At 47.5% G+C, this 18936-nt stretch overlaps 1 protein-coding gene across 1 annotated transcript in view; it reads right to left on the bottom strand.

The window, feature by feature from the left end:
- Positions 1–18936, bottom strand: part of FSTL1 (follistatin like 1) — a 53451-nt gene that overhangs the window by 7919 nt on the left and 26596 nt on the right. Inside the window, exons 3-9 of the mRNA XM_026494357.4 lie at positions 10786–10890; positions 8672–8801; positions 7553–7585; positions 6110–6240; positions 1948–2066; positions 584–696; positions 134–244 (exon numbers count right to left, since the gene is read on the bottom strand). Coding sequence (XP_026350142.1) covers positions 134–244; positions 584–696; positions 1948–2066; positions 6110–6240; positions 7553–7585; positions 8672–8801; positions 10786–10890 — 742 coding nt within the window. The remainder of the gene's footprint in view (positions 1–133; positions 245–583; positions 697–1947; positions 2067–6109; positions 6241–7552; positions 7586–8671; positions 8802–10785; positions 10891–18936) is intronic.

Here is an 18936-nt window from a genome sequence, read left to right as displayed (position 1 = left end):
TTATTTGTTCCCCAGTTTCCTCGCTCCTGGCCACCGTACTCCTCTCCATCATCCCCACCCTGACTTCTATGTTGAGTTCACAAAGAAAGCTCTCTCCCCACTGTTCCTCCCTTCTGCCTGAGGGACAGCTCACCATCGCAGGTCATGGCTGTGCAGACCCAGTTTCCGCAGGCACAGACGCAACGGTTACAGTCCACCTCGGTCTCTGCTCCATCTGCATACGTCTCATCCTCCAGGGCACACTCTGTTGGGACCGGAAATAAGGGGCAACAGTTTAGGGTGAGGGCGGGACAGGACATGCTGGCTACTGTCTGTGCACTTTACCCCTTTCCCAGACAAGGCCTGCTTCTGGTTATCCTTCAGAGACCACATATCTGGGTAAATGAACCCATCGATCCAAAAATTTTTGGACCCTAACCTCAGCATGTAGGTGACGGGTTAGGGCCCAGTCTAGAATGGTGGAAGGGAATTTTCTTAGCAAGCTCTGGAAAATTCCATCAAGTCTCTCTATCTTGGCCTTTCCCAAAGACCCCCGCCCCTCCCACAATTCCCTACAACTCTGTATTTCTTAGGTTAAGCATACTCTTCTCTGGAGGATTGAAGGTCGGGTTGAGGCACTTGAGGAACTCTTGGAAGCTGAGTTTCCAGTCAGCATTTTCGTCAGACAGTTCAATGAGAGCATCAACACAGAGCCCTCTGGAACAAAACACAGCGGAAATGTGTCAGCAAGACCTCAGCTTCACTCCCACAGAAAGGAACTAAGCATCGGGATCACATACACTTGGGGACAGTTAATTGAGGACCTTTCTGCACTGCCTCCCCACAAGCATCATCCATCCTGACTCCCGTGAGCACCCAACTTTTCTTTGTTATACTTGATGTCGGATCATTCACACTGTTCAAATGTCCCTCCCAAGAAGACTGAAGTTCCCTGAATGGTTTTGTCCACTTTGATTGACAAATGTTCTCACTGCCTATGCACCTTCTATGAGCAATTGCCTTTCCCCGTGGTATTGGTTAAGTCAACTAAACTGGGGAAATCAAAACAGAAGGGAGATGAATAGATGATAGGAATGGAATGTGTGATGGAGTTCAAGCAGGCATCGTCAGTATCACTATTCTAGAAAGATAAACGTGTGTTCAGAAAGTTTTATGGAACTCCAGTTCCCTCATGATCCCCTTGGCCTGGATTTGAACCCTGGTTCCATCACTTCCTACCCAAATGGCCTTGAGCTAGCTCTTCAACTTTTCTGAGCCTGTTTTCTCATCTGTAAAATGAGGACAGGGAGCCCTTCTTCACTGGGATGTTAGGAAGATCAAACATTGAATTTGTAAAATATTATCTAATTTCAAGTTATCAAAATATGAAGGATTTTCAGATGTTATACTGTAAGGTCGTGGACTATTACTGAGAAAGAATCATTCTAGAATCTGGACTTCATGCTTTCTATTTCTTCTGAACAAGAGGTGCTGTTTCTATTTTTAATTCTTTCTGATGTACTGGAACCACACCAGAAGTTTCTCAGGGGTTTATTAATATTTACTCCGGAATAATATGAGAAAAGGACAGGGGCATGCTCTCATTTGTCACAATTAGAGTTCTTTATGTGGAATAGCACCAATTATCTTAAAATCAGAACAAAAGCTATTTTAGACTTGTGGTTAAATAACACAGTAATGTAATTCCTTCAGAAAATTAACCATGAAAACATTACCCACAATACTCAGAAACACTTTTGCTCTGATGTGACCTTGGTAATTTATTTTAAGATTACATTCTATTGCTTGCAAGTTCTGGCCAAAAACAATAACTATTTGATCAGATACCGGGGGTGCTCAATATATTAGTTCATCATGTTCACACAGTAGACCAGGACAGAATTCCTGGCTCCTTCCTGTCCAGCCTTCGTCTCGTGGATGACTCCCTGACCCCTCAACTCCACTCACCTAAGCAGCTTGTTGTTCTCCTGGTCTGCATAGGTAGTGATGTTGATGGCAGTTTCATTCTGCTCCACAAATTTCAGTAATTCGCTGGAGTCCAAGCGAGAGTCACCATTATCAACGTTCTAGAAAGGGGATGAAGAGCTTTTCAGGAACATTTTGTAGAACTGTCTCCTACTCAGCTTGACCCATCTTCGGTTCATCTTGCTCTTGATATTTTCCAACCCTGCCCTGTCCTCAGAGCTACAGCAACAAAGGTTTGAAGACTTGAGAAGGCACCTGCCCTCTGAGATGAGAGAGTGTAAGTGTGTGGGCAGAGTCCACCAAGGGCCTTTCAAACCCAGGCCCTGCTCAGAAGGGCAGCTGGGACACAGGCCTGTGTTTACCCAAGTAGCCTGGGGTGCTTGAGGGCGCTCTGCAGCCTCATCCCTGACATGGTCCTGCAGACATTCTCCATGTAACATCTGGGTTCAGGCTAGCCACCGTACCCTGTTCTCGAACCTCAGTGGACATATAACAGCAACATTCTGAATCGGCATCTATGGCAGAGCCCAGGATGTGTATTTCTAACAAGCTGCTTGGGAACAACAATGCAGGTGACCCTCAGAGCTCACTCTGGGAGTCACAGGACCATTTCTTGCTGCTTGATTTTCCTGGCCTGCTCTCATGCTTAACACTCACACTGGTACCTCTAACCAAGCACATCAGTGAGAAGTCACAGCAAAGGTCCTGAATTGATAACCCGCAGGCAGAGATGGTGCAAAGCCCCCCCGCCCAACTCTGGGCTGGGGGCCCCACTGCAGACGTGTGCAAGGTCCTTGGCTTACAGAGCACAGGCTGTCCTCATGACCCAGCTGACATCCCATGAGCACAAGGTGAGGGTACAGTGAGCTCAGGCATTATCCCCTCTTTGACAAGATGCTAAACCTAGACCATAGCCATTTGGGCCTCTTCAACATGCTCAGGCCCCACTGCAGGGGGAGGGTGTCGAGGTCAAGGTCTTATCAAATTCTAAGTTGGTATTGCTGCTCTCCTCAATAGTTCCACTGGGGGAAAAATGTTTTTGAAAAATTCTTTCCCTAGGCTGCCTTGTCCTGCTGCCTCAGGAAATAATCAGCATTCCCATGTTATTTTCAAGGTGGCTCCCCGGATGGTGTCAGGGCTTCTGGAAGAAAAGTCTGTCCAGGCCTCCAGGTAGAAGGGACTCTCCTTCCATGACTGTCATGTGTCACATGCGTTCTACTCTAAGGCTGTAACTCTTTCCACGGTATGTATAATACAAACCATGCCAGCCCTTGCTTCGTGCCTTTTCATCATTCTTGTCCCAATTCCTAGCAACAGGTCTCAGACGTTCTCTAGGCGCTATACATCCACCCTGAGGAAACCACCCCTCACCTTGTGAAGGCCTGATTAATTAATGGAGAAAAATGAAATAAGGTTGGCCAGGGGTCATTGTTAGCAGTGTGGGACTTTCTTGAATTGAAATGTTCCAAGTGCTGGACAGACAGAAGCAAGTTTCACAGACCCCAGCAGCACCACAGCCTGATGAGAGAGCAAGACTGAAGAGGAGCTGTGTAGTCGTGGCTGCAGACCCGGGGCCACATGGCACCTGGGGGCACCAGGAACCTGCGACTACAGCCCAGGAAGCTCCCAAAAGGCAGCGCTAAGTGCACACACTGCACATTCAGTAGGACCAAAATCTAGGCCTGAAGCTGAGGGGAGAGCCAGCCAGCCAGCCTGCACGCTCATCTCAGGAGGGACCAAGCAGGCCTCCCCAGGCCAGCTCTGTATGTGGAATCCACAGGAAAACAGACGTCTGGTACTTGCCCCAGATATAGCCTGGACTGCCCGGGGGCCTCCCTTGGAGGGCATGATCTTGGACCATGAACCAACCTAATTCACTCGGCCTCTGTTTAGCCAACCAGTGACAAAAGGGACGTACCTCTGTATGCCTGCCTTCCCCAGCTCTATGTACACGTGATGTAGCACCCTTTTCTTCTATGTAAGTCTACGATTGTAGGAAGGCAGGAAGGCGTGTGATACAAAACCCATGTTTGGGGCTCACTGACAAGTTTGGAGAGGACGGGCTAGGCCAGGCACTCGCTCACACACAGCAGCTGTGGTGATGGGGGACATGATAACAGAATAAGGGAGGAAGGAGTCTGGCTCCAATTGTGGCCCTGGCCACCAGGGGTCTGCCACCACGAGTCCAGAGTGTGTGTTTATGACGTGGCCATGGCAGGCACTCTCTACTGGTCTGTTACACTTTCACTGGAGAAATCATGAATGAATCAATAGGTGAAGTGAGAGTCTGGTTTTGGTCTTAGCCAAATTCTGATTACATTTTCTCTTAACTAATTTTGATATAAGGAATGCTAGCTGGGCTGCAGGGCAGTCCCGGGTTCAGAAACAGTTTCTGTGAGATATTGGATCTCTCACCAACAGGCAGCTGTTTGACTAGTGGGAAGGAATCGCCCTTTGAGGACTGCACCACACAGGACTCCGATAATCATCAAAAAGTAGACAGTGAAACCCCTGTTTTCTCAGAGGACACTGCCAGAGCGTCTGGGAGAAGCAAGCGTTGTGCGTGTCAGTCAAGATCAAGCTTTCGTGGTCAGGAGTGAGAATGCCCTAGAGGAAGCTACTTTCTCAAGGGAGCCTATTGGAGGAGTTAGTGCCAGAGCGGGTGGAGAGGTGTCAAGGAGGGCGTGGGGCCCAGGTACCTGGGAATCAAATTAATAGCAGATGCCATTGACGCCTGAGGCAGGGTGCCACCAAGGGGCCACTGGAATGATTATAAGGTCCCAAGAGGCCCCCTGGAAAGAGTGTCCTGGGTCTCCTGGGCCTTAGCAGCCATGGTCAAGTCCATGCACACAACAACCTGGCAGGTGCTCCTCACTCAGCTTCTGGAAACCGTTTTCTTCAAGTTACTTTCTGCTCCCGTGCGACCCTCCTGGCTCGGCACTGTAACGTGTTTCTCTGGAGATGAGCAACCACCATCGGGGGATTGAGACAGAGGCAGACTGAGAAGGGCTGCGCCTTCTCCGCCAGGTGCGATCTCAAATGCTTGGAACCCAGAGAGACATACTTTCTGCCACAGGAGAGACAACTCACTAAAGACAGGGACACAAGTGACGTCCTAAATGACCAAATACCCCATCCAGTATTTCTCCATCCGTGGGGTCCATAAAGTCAGTTAGGAAGAGGAATCCACAGACTAGGCTGGTTTTGGCACGTGGTGGCCACAGAACTGCCAAGAAATCCCTCGTGTGTCTGGGGCTGCTTCTGAGCCCAGGCTGGGTACGGCCTGGGAGAGCAGGCCCTGGAGGCACGAGAGAACATGTCCGTCTGTGGACGAGCACCTGAGGGCGTCTAGCTAGAGACGTGTGTCTGTATGTAACAGGGGCTTCTGGCTTATGTGGCAGTGTGGGTATCTGAACGTGTGTCTGTGAGGAGGCTGTGTCTCTACGTGGGTGTGCATCTCTGTATGTGGGATGTGTGTGTGCTTGTGCATGCTTCTGCGTGTGGTATTTTTATCTCTGGGTGTGATGTACATATGTGTGTGTCTGTGTTCCTGTCTCTCAGCTGGAAGAGCGCCCTTAACCGCTTCTTCGAACAGTGTCTCAAGCTCTCCGAGAAATCCGCGTGCCATGGGAGCCCTACTCATTGCTAACAACTGTTTCCGACCTTTTTCAAAGCAGCATCTCTCCTGTCCCCAGTTGGAACAACCTGTCTCTTGAACTAAGTGATGGGACAAGCAATATCCAGGTTCATGAAGAATCTTGGACCCATGGAATGCCAGTCTGTGGACTCCTCTCCGATGATGAGGAGCTCTACAGGCCGGGGACGAGCAAGTTAATGACTTAGAGAAATGTCAAACTGGGTGGGAAATGCCTGGGTCTGGGTGCGATCGGAAGGTGTTCTGTATCAACAGCCAGCTCTATGAGGTAGAGGGTGGGGGGATACATACAGGGTAGGGGGATAGAGCCTGGCCATATACATGTGCTTTAGATCCCAAAGGCTCTCTTGCTGGAATCCCACTGATCAGGCTGGTCAGAAAGCAACTGTCATAGCTTCAGGGAATGATGGGAAGATGTGATCAGGCGACGGGAGAGGAAGTCTCCCTTTGTCTGGGGCTGAAGAGTCTTTGACCCCAACTCTGGATTACCTTAAAGTACTTGTCTAGGGTTTCACTGTAGTTGCTGCCTTTAGAGAACCAGCCATCAGGAACAATCTCTGCTTCCAGCCACTGGATGATGCGACGCCGGAGCTCATCGCGGTTGGACTGATAGCAAACGACTGTAGGAAAGGGGAGGGAGGTCAGCTGAGCGATGAGGACCCCAATGTCACCCAGTATCCACTCCAGCGGAGGTTCAATGCCTGGGGCTCGGCATGCGACATCTCATTGACTTTTCACAGCACTCCAGGGACACAAAACTATCACACACATTTTAGAAGAGTCAACCCAGGGTAAACCACTGGAAAGTGTCTTAATCAAGATTCAAGCTTATGTTTCTAAAAAACTTATAAGAACTGAGAATATTGAAACAGAGAGACTATGTTGCTTAGGTGAGAAAAACATTGGCAGAAAAATAAAGGACATTTTCATTAACTTCAGGAAGCTGAGGGGCGAAAAATCAATCAATCGATAAACAGTGTTCTTGGCTCAAAGATGAGCTGAAATGACAAGTGAATGAAGAAGCACATAATTTTTCATGCCACCAGATTTTAAACTCTCTCTCTATAGCTTTTTCCTCTTATCAACTGGGTCTATCAAAACTCTCCCACTTAAAATTTTACACTGTCTGCATTATCCTTTGTTCTAAACCACAGAAAACAAGGTCAAGAAAGGGCCACGCTGAAACCCTGCTCTGGACAGCTGTTGCAAGCCACATGGCAGGAACAGGCGGGACTGAGAGTTGAGTAGATGGGGGACAGGGAAGGGAGAGTGCCTTGTCAAGAGGAAATTCCTGGAAGACAACACACACCGGAATGTGCTTAGGGCCCTGAGCCAGGGGAATGGAAATCTGGGCTCCCACTTCCAAGCTGTGTACATTCAGGGAAATTCACTTAACCTCTCTGAGCCTCAATTTCCTCAACCAAGAGGTCATTACAATAAGGCCCACCTCACAAGATTTTTGTAAAGATCTAAGGAAAAGCATATGCTAAAGGTTCTGTAACTATAATGATGAAATTTTAATTTCAATTCATAGAAAACCATGGAGAAAGTCCTACTGGCATTTCCAATTATCTCCTTTCCAAAGAGGCTGTGCCTTCTGATTCTGCTAGTCCTGTGACATCAGCCTATCTTACAGAGCATCGAAGGAAAGATTCAGTGGCTTTCCTGTCCTTTTAAGGCAATCACTACTCAGCAAAAATGGAAAACACAGCCAACATTCTGACCCAACCAGCTGCTTTAAATGGCAAGCACACACACAAAACAATGCAGTTTTGCAGCTTTTCTGAGCTGTGTTGAGGAGTGACCTGTTCTGGGTCACAAGTTCTGACACACAGATCTTGTGAGCTTGAGCAGGAAATGTGAAACACAAAATTCCCTCAGAAAAAGAATTTCTTCCTTAACAGGCACCCTGGAGAAAAAGCAGGCTCTCACCTGGGCTGGCTGATGGACTTATGGGTTTCTTCTCTGCAAGACAAAAGGAAAAAATGCATAAGGCCAAGTGAAGACCAAAGAACATTTCTGTGTACTGTTTGGATTAAAATCATCCCACGTTAAGGGGGCCACTTACATCCTTTTCATCATTTTGTCCTGGGTCCCTGTCTCCTTTCCTTCTTCTAGGGCTTACGTTTGGGATCTTTTCTTCCCTGCTTTATTTGACATTTTTTGGGCCACTGAGTTGCCCTCCTGGTCTCATACCTCCTCCTGTTATGTTGAGGGGTGGGGATGGGTTGCTGGGACTTTGAGAATTCACATGGAACCATTACAGAGAGGGAAATGGAGTGGAGACCCAAATGTGGGAAACAGTTTCTTGTTTCACCAGGACAGTTCAAAGCTGGGATGGGCTAAGTGGGGCTGTGGCTTGGCAGGGAGCTGGTGTCTAATTAGCAATGAGCTTGGGACCCCTTCCTTCTTATCCTAATGGCAATGGCTTGAGTGCAAAATAGAGGAAATACGTATACCAGGGCTGAAAGGTGCCTAAATTTAAAAAGTAAAATTCAGGGCGCCTGGGTGGCTCAGTCGGTTAAGCATCCGACTCTCGGTTTTGGCTCAGGTCATGATCTCAGTCATGAGATAGAGCCCCACATTAGGCTCTGTGCTCAGCGTGGAGTCTGCTTGAGATTCTCTCTCTCCCTCTCCCTTTGCCCCTCCCCACCGCACTTTCTCTCTAAAATAAATAAATAAATCTTTAAAAAATAAATAAAATAAAAAGTGAAATTCACCTGCTTTTTAAAAAAGCATAGAGTTCATTTAAATACTTCTTTATTATTGTTGATTATTCATGTGGTTCCCCGTCCACTGCAGACAGTACTGCAAGCTCCCCTGGGAGGCTGATGCTGGAAACCTGAGCACAGGCCTGCGCAAAGCTAGTATCCAGGGCAAAGCCAGTAGGCTCATGAGCTCCAAGAGGATGCATCTCCAAGTTGCTCGGTGGTCTCTGTGGCTCTGGGTGTTGCGGCCCAGTGGAAAGGGCTGTGGGAAGCCAGGCCACACTGCTGTGTCCCCTGGCTCCTCTGGCTGGAGCTGGGAGATGGTGGTAACAGCGGTCCTTACCTTTGCAGTGTCCGTCGTAATCAACCTGGATTTTGGATCCAGTGAGGCAGGCGTCTCGATGCAGCTCACAGTGGTTGAGGTAGGTCTTGCCGTTGCTGCCGCACACAGGCCTCTTGTGAGGTTTGCATTGCTGAAACAGACCCGAGCAGGAGGTCTGTGCAGTCAGGGTGCCAATGCACGCATACGTGCACACACACACGCACACGTGCAGCTTGTGGGGACACCCTGGTAGGGAGTCTCAGCTCTGGCATCAGTGACTCTCCCCCACTCAACGTTGGAGGAACCCCATCATTTTGCAGCCCTGCATGGCCCTCTGTGCTGATCCTGGATCATCTCCTCTACTCAGTGAAGGAATAGACCACCCTGACCCTATCAAATCAGCAGGAAGGGCATTTTATTAGAAGTCAGGAATCTGGACGCTCTATCACTTTGGAGAAAGTCACTCGATGTCTTTGCATAATCTCAGATCCCTTAAAATGCTGACATTCTATGACATGAGAGCCAGAGCTGAGAGCGGGGAATGTGGAGACTCACAGGCAAGTGCATAGACATGTGTGTGAGCGCACACACACTCACACACCGCAATTCTTCAGTTCTTCTGGGGTTTAACTAGAAGGATCTTTGCTCTCTCTCTTTGTATAGTATTTTGGGGCCATTCTCGCAAGGGCTGTTGTGAGGCAGGGCTGGGGACACCGGGTCTTTGTGAAGTACTGCAGAGAATCATTATGGACAGGGAAATGGACTAAAGCTCACTTGGCAACTTGGGTCTACGTTGGCTATTTAAAGGGCCATGGTCACAGGCAAGCTCAGTTTCTTTAGACTTTTGTGGTTTTTGAAAGGCGGTAAGGGGGAAGCAAGTTCAGCTCAGCCCTGATGAAGGCACCAAAGCAAGAAAGAGCAGATGCAGTAAGAAGAAACACAGAACGCTGGAGCTGGAAGGCAGCCCCGCCTCTCAGATTTTAGATGAAAATACCAAAGTCTGGGAGGACAAACTTTATTTAACCAATATTTATTATTGAGTTCTTACTAAATGATCTACATGCTGGGCAAACATGGTTTCTTGTCTCCGCAGCATCCAGTGGCAACTAACTTCCTCGAGATCACACAAATATATGAGGTCAAGGTGCGACTGGATGCTCACGTCACCACACAGTGGCCAGCTGCACATCTGGGGAGGGCCTCCTAAGGCTCCCGATGGATCTGGTTTTCACATTTCTAAGTCGGGGGACTTCCCTTCTGACACAACGGATCAGATCTTCATCTGGGGACTAAATTAGGTGTATTTATTTGCAGAAAGGCAAATATATTTCTAGGCTTGTGTTGGTTTGACAGAAAGGAGAAGAAAGGTATTTATGTTTGTCTGAAGAGTGAGAACTTGTCAGAATCCTGCTTACAAAAGAAGTCTTTCTCAAAAGCTCACATTGCTTTTTAAACCTCATTAAAAACAAACAAAACCCTCTAAAAAAAACTTTGTTTCTTCTAGTAGTGTTCTAAAAGCGTGCATATCCTTTGGCTTGGCAAGCCCTAGTGGGAATCAATCCCGTAGACGTACAGGCTGCAGCACCTAAGGGTACGTGCGCAGGGATGTTATTATTCGTAGCGGTAAACAACTCAGGAAACAACCTGAATGTCCACCTATGGGAAAATTATTACATAAATATGATGTTATTACAAAATATTTATTATGATCCCATTTTTTTATAAAATGGAGGGAACCGTATACATTTATAGTAACAGAAAAACAAGTGGAATAAGATATATCAAACCATTAACACTGATCATCTCAAACTAGTCAGATTTGAGGGTTATGGGGAAGATCATTAATTTTAGGTTTATACAAATGTCTGTATTATTTGACTTATATATAAACATTATTAAAATTTTGACTTAAAAATCGTATAAAACTAAACATTTTTTAAAAAAAAGAATATCCTTGCATTCACATCTGGTTTTTAACTTCTGGGATGAAAATCCCTTGTCCTTCAGAGAGACAAGGTATGCTTTTATACAGATGATGAAATTGTTGGCCCTGCCCTGCTGACTAGCCGTGCCAGCAAGGGAGCCAGCCATTTGGCCTTGGCTACTGTCCTCTAGCTTCTGACCTCAGGACTTACCTCAATGCAGAGGCAGGTGGGCTCTCCCTTCTCTGTGACTGCACATTCCCGGCCGGCTCCACAAAACACATTGGCACAGATCTTTGATTTGCTCTTTAGTTCTTCCTAAAACACAAAATCATAAAGGAAACCACGTCACGGAGATGAGCCTGTCACAGCATAAGCCAATGGCGGCAGTTACTTTCCAGACTCAGGTCTTGGTCTGGAGTTGCAGCTCATGGTGGTGGAAGGGTCCTGAACAGCTAGAAGCTGTCCCCAGGAGTCAGCCCCAGACTTGCTGGCACTGCTCCAGCCCAGGCCTGGCTATCTCGGAGTCCCTTAGATTGTTTCTTAAAGAGCAAGAGACTCTTATGTGCTTCCTTTCCTTTAAAAATGGCTACTCAACACCCCTTGTATGTCAACACTACAGTAAAGAGCTATAAAGGCAGTCTCTGTCCTCAAGAAGCTCCATGACTCTCTGCGGAAGCTCCCAAATACAGATTTAGCAAGCAACATGGAGCCGGAGGGGAGAAGGAGGGCGAGCATTAAATAAGGCTTTCTGAAGATAGGATGTCTTAACTAATTCCTAGAGGATGAGAAGAGCAAGCCAGACAGACACAGAGACATGTGAGAGAAATATGGCTATCTGAAGGACCAAAATCCCCGAGTCGTGTGCAAGGTAATATATTTCAAAAGGCCAAAGAAGAATAGCTAACCCATCGGGAACGTGGATTTGCTATTATTCCATATGGTCTTATTCAGCCCCTGTCCACATCTGCCTCTGGCTTCAAGACCAAGAGAGCCAAACCACCCGACAGACAGCAGAATTATCCTCAAACTACTTGTGGTCAGACATTCCTGTTCAGACGTGCACAGCAGAACCTACAGGCAGGGAATGGTCCCAGCCTATGCCACTGAAAATGAGAGTGTCTGTAGGCACTAATCTCTCGGTGACACATTGCTCCCTCACATTAATTGGTGGCTAAAAAGCAGCCCCACCTCATTTGTTCACGCAGGCCAGCAGCAGTGGTGGCTGAACAAAGGAGAATGCGAGTCCTCCAGCCTCTGTCTGACTGCTGAGCAGGCAGTCACCACAGGCCTCCCGGCCCCCGCCCACTGGGGTAGCACTGACTGTCACAAAACCAACAAAGATGGCAGGAGCTGTGCTGGGGTCAGTAAAGGCAGAGGAGGAACCGCAGATTCCACCCCTCAGACCGCGTCTACCATGTCATGCGGACAACTCACACCCACATAGCTTGTAATACTAAAATTCTCGTAGTCGGTAAATATTTCATATCTAAGAAGAGGTCAAAGAAAACAAAAAACGTAGATATTGAGAGCTGAGGGCTGTGCCCAATACAGCTGGTCTGCTGCCACCTGGAGGCTGCTTTGCAAACTCCGCGTTATTATTGTCTCGCCTCAGCCATCTTGCCTGTCATGCAGGGATCCCATTGGTCCAGACACTCTCTCCATGCTCACATTTCATTGGTTCATAGGCTGTTGCTAAACCCATTCTTTTTTGGATGTTGCTAAGGCGAATGCAATAAAGCTGGCAAGCAGGGAAGAAAAGAGGAAGTAATTCCCAGAATGCTGGGGTGACTAGAGAGCTGTTGTTTCCTAAACCAGGAGTGGAGATAAAATCGAGCATATTCTCCAGGCAGGGCCCTCCTCACTGTGCCTGGGAAGGGAAAGCAGCTCTAAAAAGGAAGAGGAAAAAGCTATTGCTGACCAGTGTAAAAAATCTCAGATTAGACCACCTTCTCCTCTCCCTTCATGAAACACCATTCTAGCCAAGAGACACAGACAAATGAATGCATAAAAAGGCATGCCCTGACACTGCCTACACTCAAAAGACACAGCGCACAGCTCCCGGGGAAGACCTTTTACCACTTGCCTGTGAGTCTGTAACTAGCCACTTTAATTCCTTGAACCTCAAGTTTCCTCATATGACAAATAGGGGTAAATACCAGCCCTGCCTTGTGAAGATGAAACAGTGTATCTGGAAGGGCGTCATAAGCTGAAAAGCAAGCTTCCTGCAGAACAGCGTGTGGCACGCACAGAGCTTCTTTCACCTTCTGTTGCTGTGTTCAGTGAATATTAAAATATTAAAAAGGAAAGCTTTTACTTCCAGGTTGAATTCAACCCAAGTCATTTTTTCAGAAATAGTTCTCCAAAATCATTTGAAGAAACAGACACTCTTTTTTTTTTTTTAAAGATTTTATTTATTTATTCATTCAACAGAGATAGAGACAGCCAGCGAGAGAGGGAACACAAGCAGGGGGAGTGGGAGAGGAAGAAGCAGGCTCCCAGCAGAGGAGCCTGATGTGGGGCTCGATCCCATAACGCTAGGATCACGCCCTGAGTCAAAGGCAGATGCTTAACCGCTGTGCCACCCAGGCGCCCCAGAAACAGACACTCTTTATGTAAAATATAAAGCCTCATATTTGAACAGTCCAGTCAAATTTACAAAATGTTTCCACACATACGATTTCATCTCACTGTATGAACAACCCTGCAAGGACATGTGTATTATTAACCTCATTTTACAGGAGAGGGAACTGAAGATCAGAAAGGTCAAGTGACTTGCCCAAAGGTCCCAAAGCTAAAACTGAGAGGAGCTAGGATTCCAACCTGGATCTTCAGACAACAGATGGGTAAGTTCCCATTTATAAAACCCGGCACTCGGCTAAGTGATTTGGATTATACGTTGTCTCACTTAAGCCCTGGGATAACACCATGAGTTAGACATCGTAACGTTCCCTGTTTCATAGACGAGCGAACTGAGCCTTAGAGGTTAAATAACTAGAACATGACAGAGCTAAGATGCCACCCAACCAAAGGGAAAGCAGTTCCTTTATATTTGATTTACTTTCATAGCCAGAAAATTAAAGGTTATGGAGATTATGATAGAGATGTGATTTGCATAATTAGCCAATGTGAGAAAGCGCTTACAAGTGCGTCAGAGCTAGATTTGAATTCCCACATCCCACCTCTGCTACCTACTTGTCATGGTGATGGGCAAGGTACTTTCTTTAGACCTCAGTTTCCTCACGTGTGAAATGGGACCACTCATCCCCGCGAGGGGTGTGTGAGCCCTATAGGAGAGGCACTGCCCGCAGCAGGGTGCCTGACACAGAGCTGAGAGCTGCTGTGGTTACTGCCTCTCAGACAATTTCCCCACTGAGTGCCGTCCCCACCTCGGTTGTCATGTCCCCATCCAGCCTCCCTTACCCTGAAACGATTATACTGAGAGCGGGAGGACTGACCGAATGGAAAAAACCAAGGGCTGAAACCAGCCTCCTTTCCCCTTTAAGACCAGAGAGAAAGGGGGGCCACGCTAGTCACACAAGCGTTCCTCTTTGCAGGTGGCACATCTGTCAATAGGTGGCAATCTCCCTCTTTGTCTTGCAGAACCCGACGCCGCAATGCGGAGCCGCAGCCCTGGCTCTCGGCTCCACCCTCCCAGCCCGGGAGTGAGGGGCAGGAGGTGGGAGAGCAGGGCGGGGCGAGCACCCTACAGCCACCGGCCGCAGGTACAGAGAACGGGATTTTTGCCTACTTGGGAAAGAATGTTCTACCTGAAGCCCTCCATCCTCCCCAGTTCTTCCCATTCACAGGCGTGCTTTCATGCAGAAACAGCAATGAAAATTTTCTACTTAGAGGTGGCCTCTTTGTACCATGGAAAGCCTTTCTCCAAGCCCTATCTTGGGGGGGGGGAAAGGGATGTCAGGAGCACCCCTGAGGCTCCTAGAAAGTTCTTTAGCATGGTAGGTGATCTTACCCCTCTGGTGAGTGGAGGAGAACATCTTGAGAGGAGATGTATACGGCGTAAACATGCTCCCGGGACAGGGCAATCAGTGGCTGCCTTTTGGGGAGGGGTGTGGTAAGTTAGGCAGAAAAGAGGCAGGGCAGCAGGTGACATGGAAGGTGTCCCTTCCACCTCAGCAATTCTGACTCAAAGTGCAGGGCAGCCGGGATGGAGAGAGGCTGGAGCCAGGGGAACCTGACACGTGGAAGGTCGTGATCTAGTGGGGGTGACAAGGGCCTAGGGTCCAATGCTAATATTAATGAGTGCACCTACAACTGAGCGAGGCTCTTCACAGCTATCTCTGTCCCCAGAGTGTCTGTACAAGTTTCCATATTTTTAGACCCATCTAACAGATGGGGAGGAACTTAAGAGTCAGAAGAGCTCTGTGACATACAGCGGCCACATAATGAGGGGGAGCTGAGTCAGGACTGGAAGACAGGTCAGCCTGACCCCAGAGCCTCAATTTCCCTTACAAGGAACAGTCAAGGGAAGGAGCTGCAGGCAAAGGGGACAGCTACAAGGGCTGGCACAGGGAGAGGCCACACAGCACAATGCAGTTCTTTTAGGAATTAGGTCCAAAGCCTATAGGAGAATTTCATCTAGGAGTAGATAATCACACTGGCATATGAATTTGCTCTAGGAGTGGGAGGTCATAGGTTTACAAACCCCTAAGTCTGAGAGTACCTGTGAAAATGTGATTGACTGAATGGGGTTGGGGGGCGCTGTTCTGGAAGTGTGGACAGATATGTTGATAAAAGTCGACAAAATACTTGCTTCCAGTGGAGAAACACTGGGGTTCTAGCTTTGACTTTCTCCATCATCTCCCTGACCGGCTTCCTTGTTGTTTTCATTACGCACTGCAAGCCATGCTCTGGGGCTTTGGTCTCATGGTTAAACTTCACAATGCAAACTCCCCTTGGTAAAAGACTGACTGGGAACACTGCTAACTTTTACTAGAGGAAACACTTTCTCCCTGAGCAACTGTCAGCCTGACGATAATAATACTTTACACTAGTACAGCAATTTCAAATAGTCTGTAATTTTCACTATCACTTTTAATTCTCAAAACCCTTTAGGATAGGCAGGCAGGGGTCAGCTCTAAGGCACTTCCAGACTTAACATCCAATGATGAAGAAGAAACTGAGGCTCACGGCTACACGTGACTGGTCCAAGGACTCACAGTTGCAGAGCTGGGTCCGGGCCTAAGGTCTCCAGACTTTAATTCCAACGCTCTTTCCACAAACCACTTTGCCTCATTACAAATCAAAGCTAGAAAAGGTGCTGCTGTGGATCCAAGATCTAAAAAAATAAATTAGTTTTGCAATTAAAAAAAGATCCTTTGCCAACAAAGTGCGAAGCAAGTTATTTGTAAAACCACCAGAAGAGGTGATGGTGTGTCGGGATCTCTGGGCCGACAAGCATTAAGTCTGAACACAAACTACACTTTGAATGTTTAAAAAAAAGTCTTCTGAAGTAGAACAATTTCTGGAAGAACAGTGTGCTTTGGCAGGGGAGGCAGCTTGCAAGCAAAACCATAAAACTGTCAGCTTAATATATCATCATTTCACTAAAGTGAACTGGGTCAGCTCTGTACCCCCCCCCCATCCTTTTCCTCCTTTTCCAACTTTCTTTTCGAAAAAAAAAAAAAAAAAAATAGCCCTACTTAATGCCAAGGTGGAATTTTGGCTCCACTGGCCACTATTTTGTGACAGAGTGGCTTTGTTGACATGAGAAAGGCTCTCCTTGCTTTGCCAGAATTAGTCATGGAAACTTCACAGGAACACCAGGGCCCCTCAGATACGCTGCTGAGCGCCATGGAGCTTGGGACAAAGGAATTCACAGAGCTGGGGAGAGCCGGAGGAGGCCTGGGTGGGGCCCAGGGTGGGACGCTGGCTGCTCTCAGGCGGCGTTCTGGAAGGGAACCCAGCAGCACAGGCCTGAGAAAGCCAAACCTCTTTAGGACCTCGAAATCTAACTGGAGTGCCATGTGACCTTGTTCAAGTCTCTCCAATTCTTTTGCTCTGAAAAGGAGTATCTTGCTGCATCCCACGTACGCTAAGGAAAGAGGTGGAAGGCGATTTCTGGCAGCTGTTCTGAAGCCCGTGGCAGGAGCCTCTGCATCGGCAGGGACAGTGAACCTCCCTAGATGTGCTCGCAAACCATCCCTCTGCTCAAGGTGAACACACCAGGGCCAGATCCAGGTTCGATGGATCCTGAAGCTTCGACAATCTGAGGGGCCCTCCCTGAGAAAAACAATACATGATTATGACTGTGACATTGGGCTCGGGGCCTTGTGAGTAAGGTCTGAAACTCAAGCTTAATTAGCTCACAATAAATCTGACTCTCCACCTACCCTATTATTTTCTTCATAAACAAGAAGGCTTTGGGGCCTTCAGTCTCTTTAATATTTTATCCATGTATAGCTTATCTCAAGTGAACTCCAAGTGCCTGCACATTTTGGCTACTGATACACCCACCAGAATGTCCTGCCTGAGAAAATCCTCAATAAATGTTTTTTACGTTAAATTTCACCAGCGGGGGTGGGGGAAGATTCAAGTTAATGCCAATGTCAGTGGCCAGTGACAGTGGCTCTCAGAATGTTTGGGGGAAGATGTGGCTGGCCTTCATGACGTCAAAATAAGGGATGCATCACCCCAAAAGGATTAGCTTTAAGATAAAAAAATCAAAAATCTATTATGGACCTGTCATTGAAGAACTACCTAATTCTCCTTTGTATTTCTTTTTTTAAAAGATTTTATTTATTTATTTGACAGAGAGAGAGAGAGAGAGAGAGAAAGCACAAGGAGGGTGAGCAGCAGGCAGAGGAAGAAGCAGACTCCCTCATGAGCATTGAGCCTGGTGTGGGACTCGATCCCAAGACCCTGGGATCATGACCTGAGCCGAAGGCAGAAGCTTAACTGACTGAGCCACCCAGGTGTCCCTTTTGTATTAATTTCTATGTTTAGCTTCTATCACAGCTTATGGGATAAGATGTTCCTGACATTTTCTTCTCTTTACATGATAATGTATTGTGTGTCTAGAAATTACTACTTTCAAATTGGAAATGGGACAAGACTAGTTACCTTAACCATTGTCTTATGGATTCTGTCACATTCTCTGTGTTTGCCTTGTCAGACTGGAGGATCTGAACTGCCACCTTCACAGGGAAGCCCCCTCACTTTCCCAGCTGCACATTCAGTATCTCTGGGATGCCTCCCACTCCATGTACTTAGGTCTTTCTTGAGGTGGCCCAGCCCCAGCATGGCAGACTAGATGCTTGGTTTCTATATAATGCTAAGTTCAGTTTTCTGTGAGGGCCTTGTCCAGTCATAGTAGAAGAATAGCAGCACTTAGGACACACAGAGTTGGAAAGATGTCAGGCCCTTTCATCCGGGACTGAGAAAAATCGCACACGGGTCTATGGGGTCTGAGGAGTCGTCCCTGTTGGCAGTGAGGAGGCTCTGACTCCAGCACCCCAGGAGGGCGCTTCTGCTCTCATGCCCTCAGAGCATGGGTCACAGTGATGCACTGGGATGGCCCCATGGAGTGCCATGCTGTCTCCCCAACTTAGGCACATCCAGTGACTCCACTCTGACTGACAGTGTCTACCAGGCTCCCCAGTATCTGTCTACAGTTCTCAGAGTGATCCCTGGGAGTTTCTAAGATATCCTGTCTGTCTTCCTAAGAAGTGCTTTTCGTAAGGCCCCCGGCTGTACGATTGTACCCTTCAGTTTCTTTAAAATTCCTTGGTGGGACCTTTTAAGCCAAACCACTTTTTGCCCTGAATTAGTCTGTTGGGTTTGACCACGGTATTCATTTTCCATTTTCCCACCATCTGCCTAAAACTTGTCTGCTATAAAGGACAATGTTGGGCCACGGATAGTCCTACAGTCTTCTTCAGTAAAGGCCAGGGCAAGTAATTAAAATCCACTACGGAGCATATTTGATAAATGCCTATAAAAAAACCCACGAATGATAATAGCCTGTGACCGGTGTGATGCAAGCTCCATGTAATAAACCCGGAAGGAGGGCAGGATGTGGCCTCTACCTTCTCAGGAGTTTCTAAACTCATAAACCAGATCAGTGCAGTCCTTAGTGAAGGGGGCTGCTGACTCCAGCAGATGGGCTTCATGGATGAGAGGGGACGTGAGCTGAGCCCTAAAAAATGGTAGGATCTGGATAGAAAAACTGTAGGTTTTTGAGCAGGAGGGTCTTAAGACCAGTGGGTTGAGGCAGAACTGGGGGCACAAGGAACCTGGGTAGAAAGTGCCTGGGATGATGAAAGTCTCATGTATGGTGGTGGCATGGATACAGAGAAGGAGAGAATTCAGGAGAAAATTCTAAAGAACGAGATCTGGCAACAA

Source organism: Ursus arctos, unplaced genomic scaffold (genome assembly GCF_023065955.2).
Source record: "Ursus arctos isolate Adak ecotype North America unplaced genomic scaffold, UrsArc2.0 scaffold_4, whole genome shotgun sequence".
Taxonomy (NCBI): Eukaryota; Metazoa; Chordata; class Mammalia; order Carnivora; family Ursidae; genus Ursus; species Ursus arctos.
Note: the sequence above shows the minus strand (reverse complement) of the source record. Positions and strands in the feature narration are given on the sequence as shown.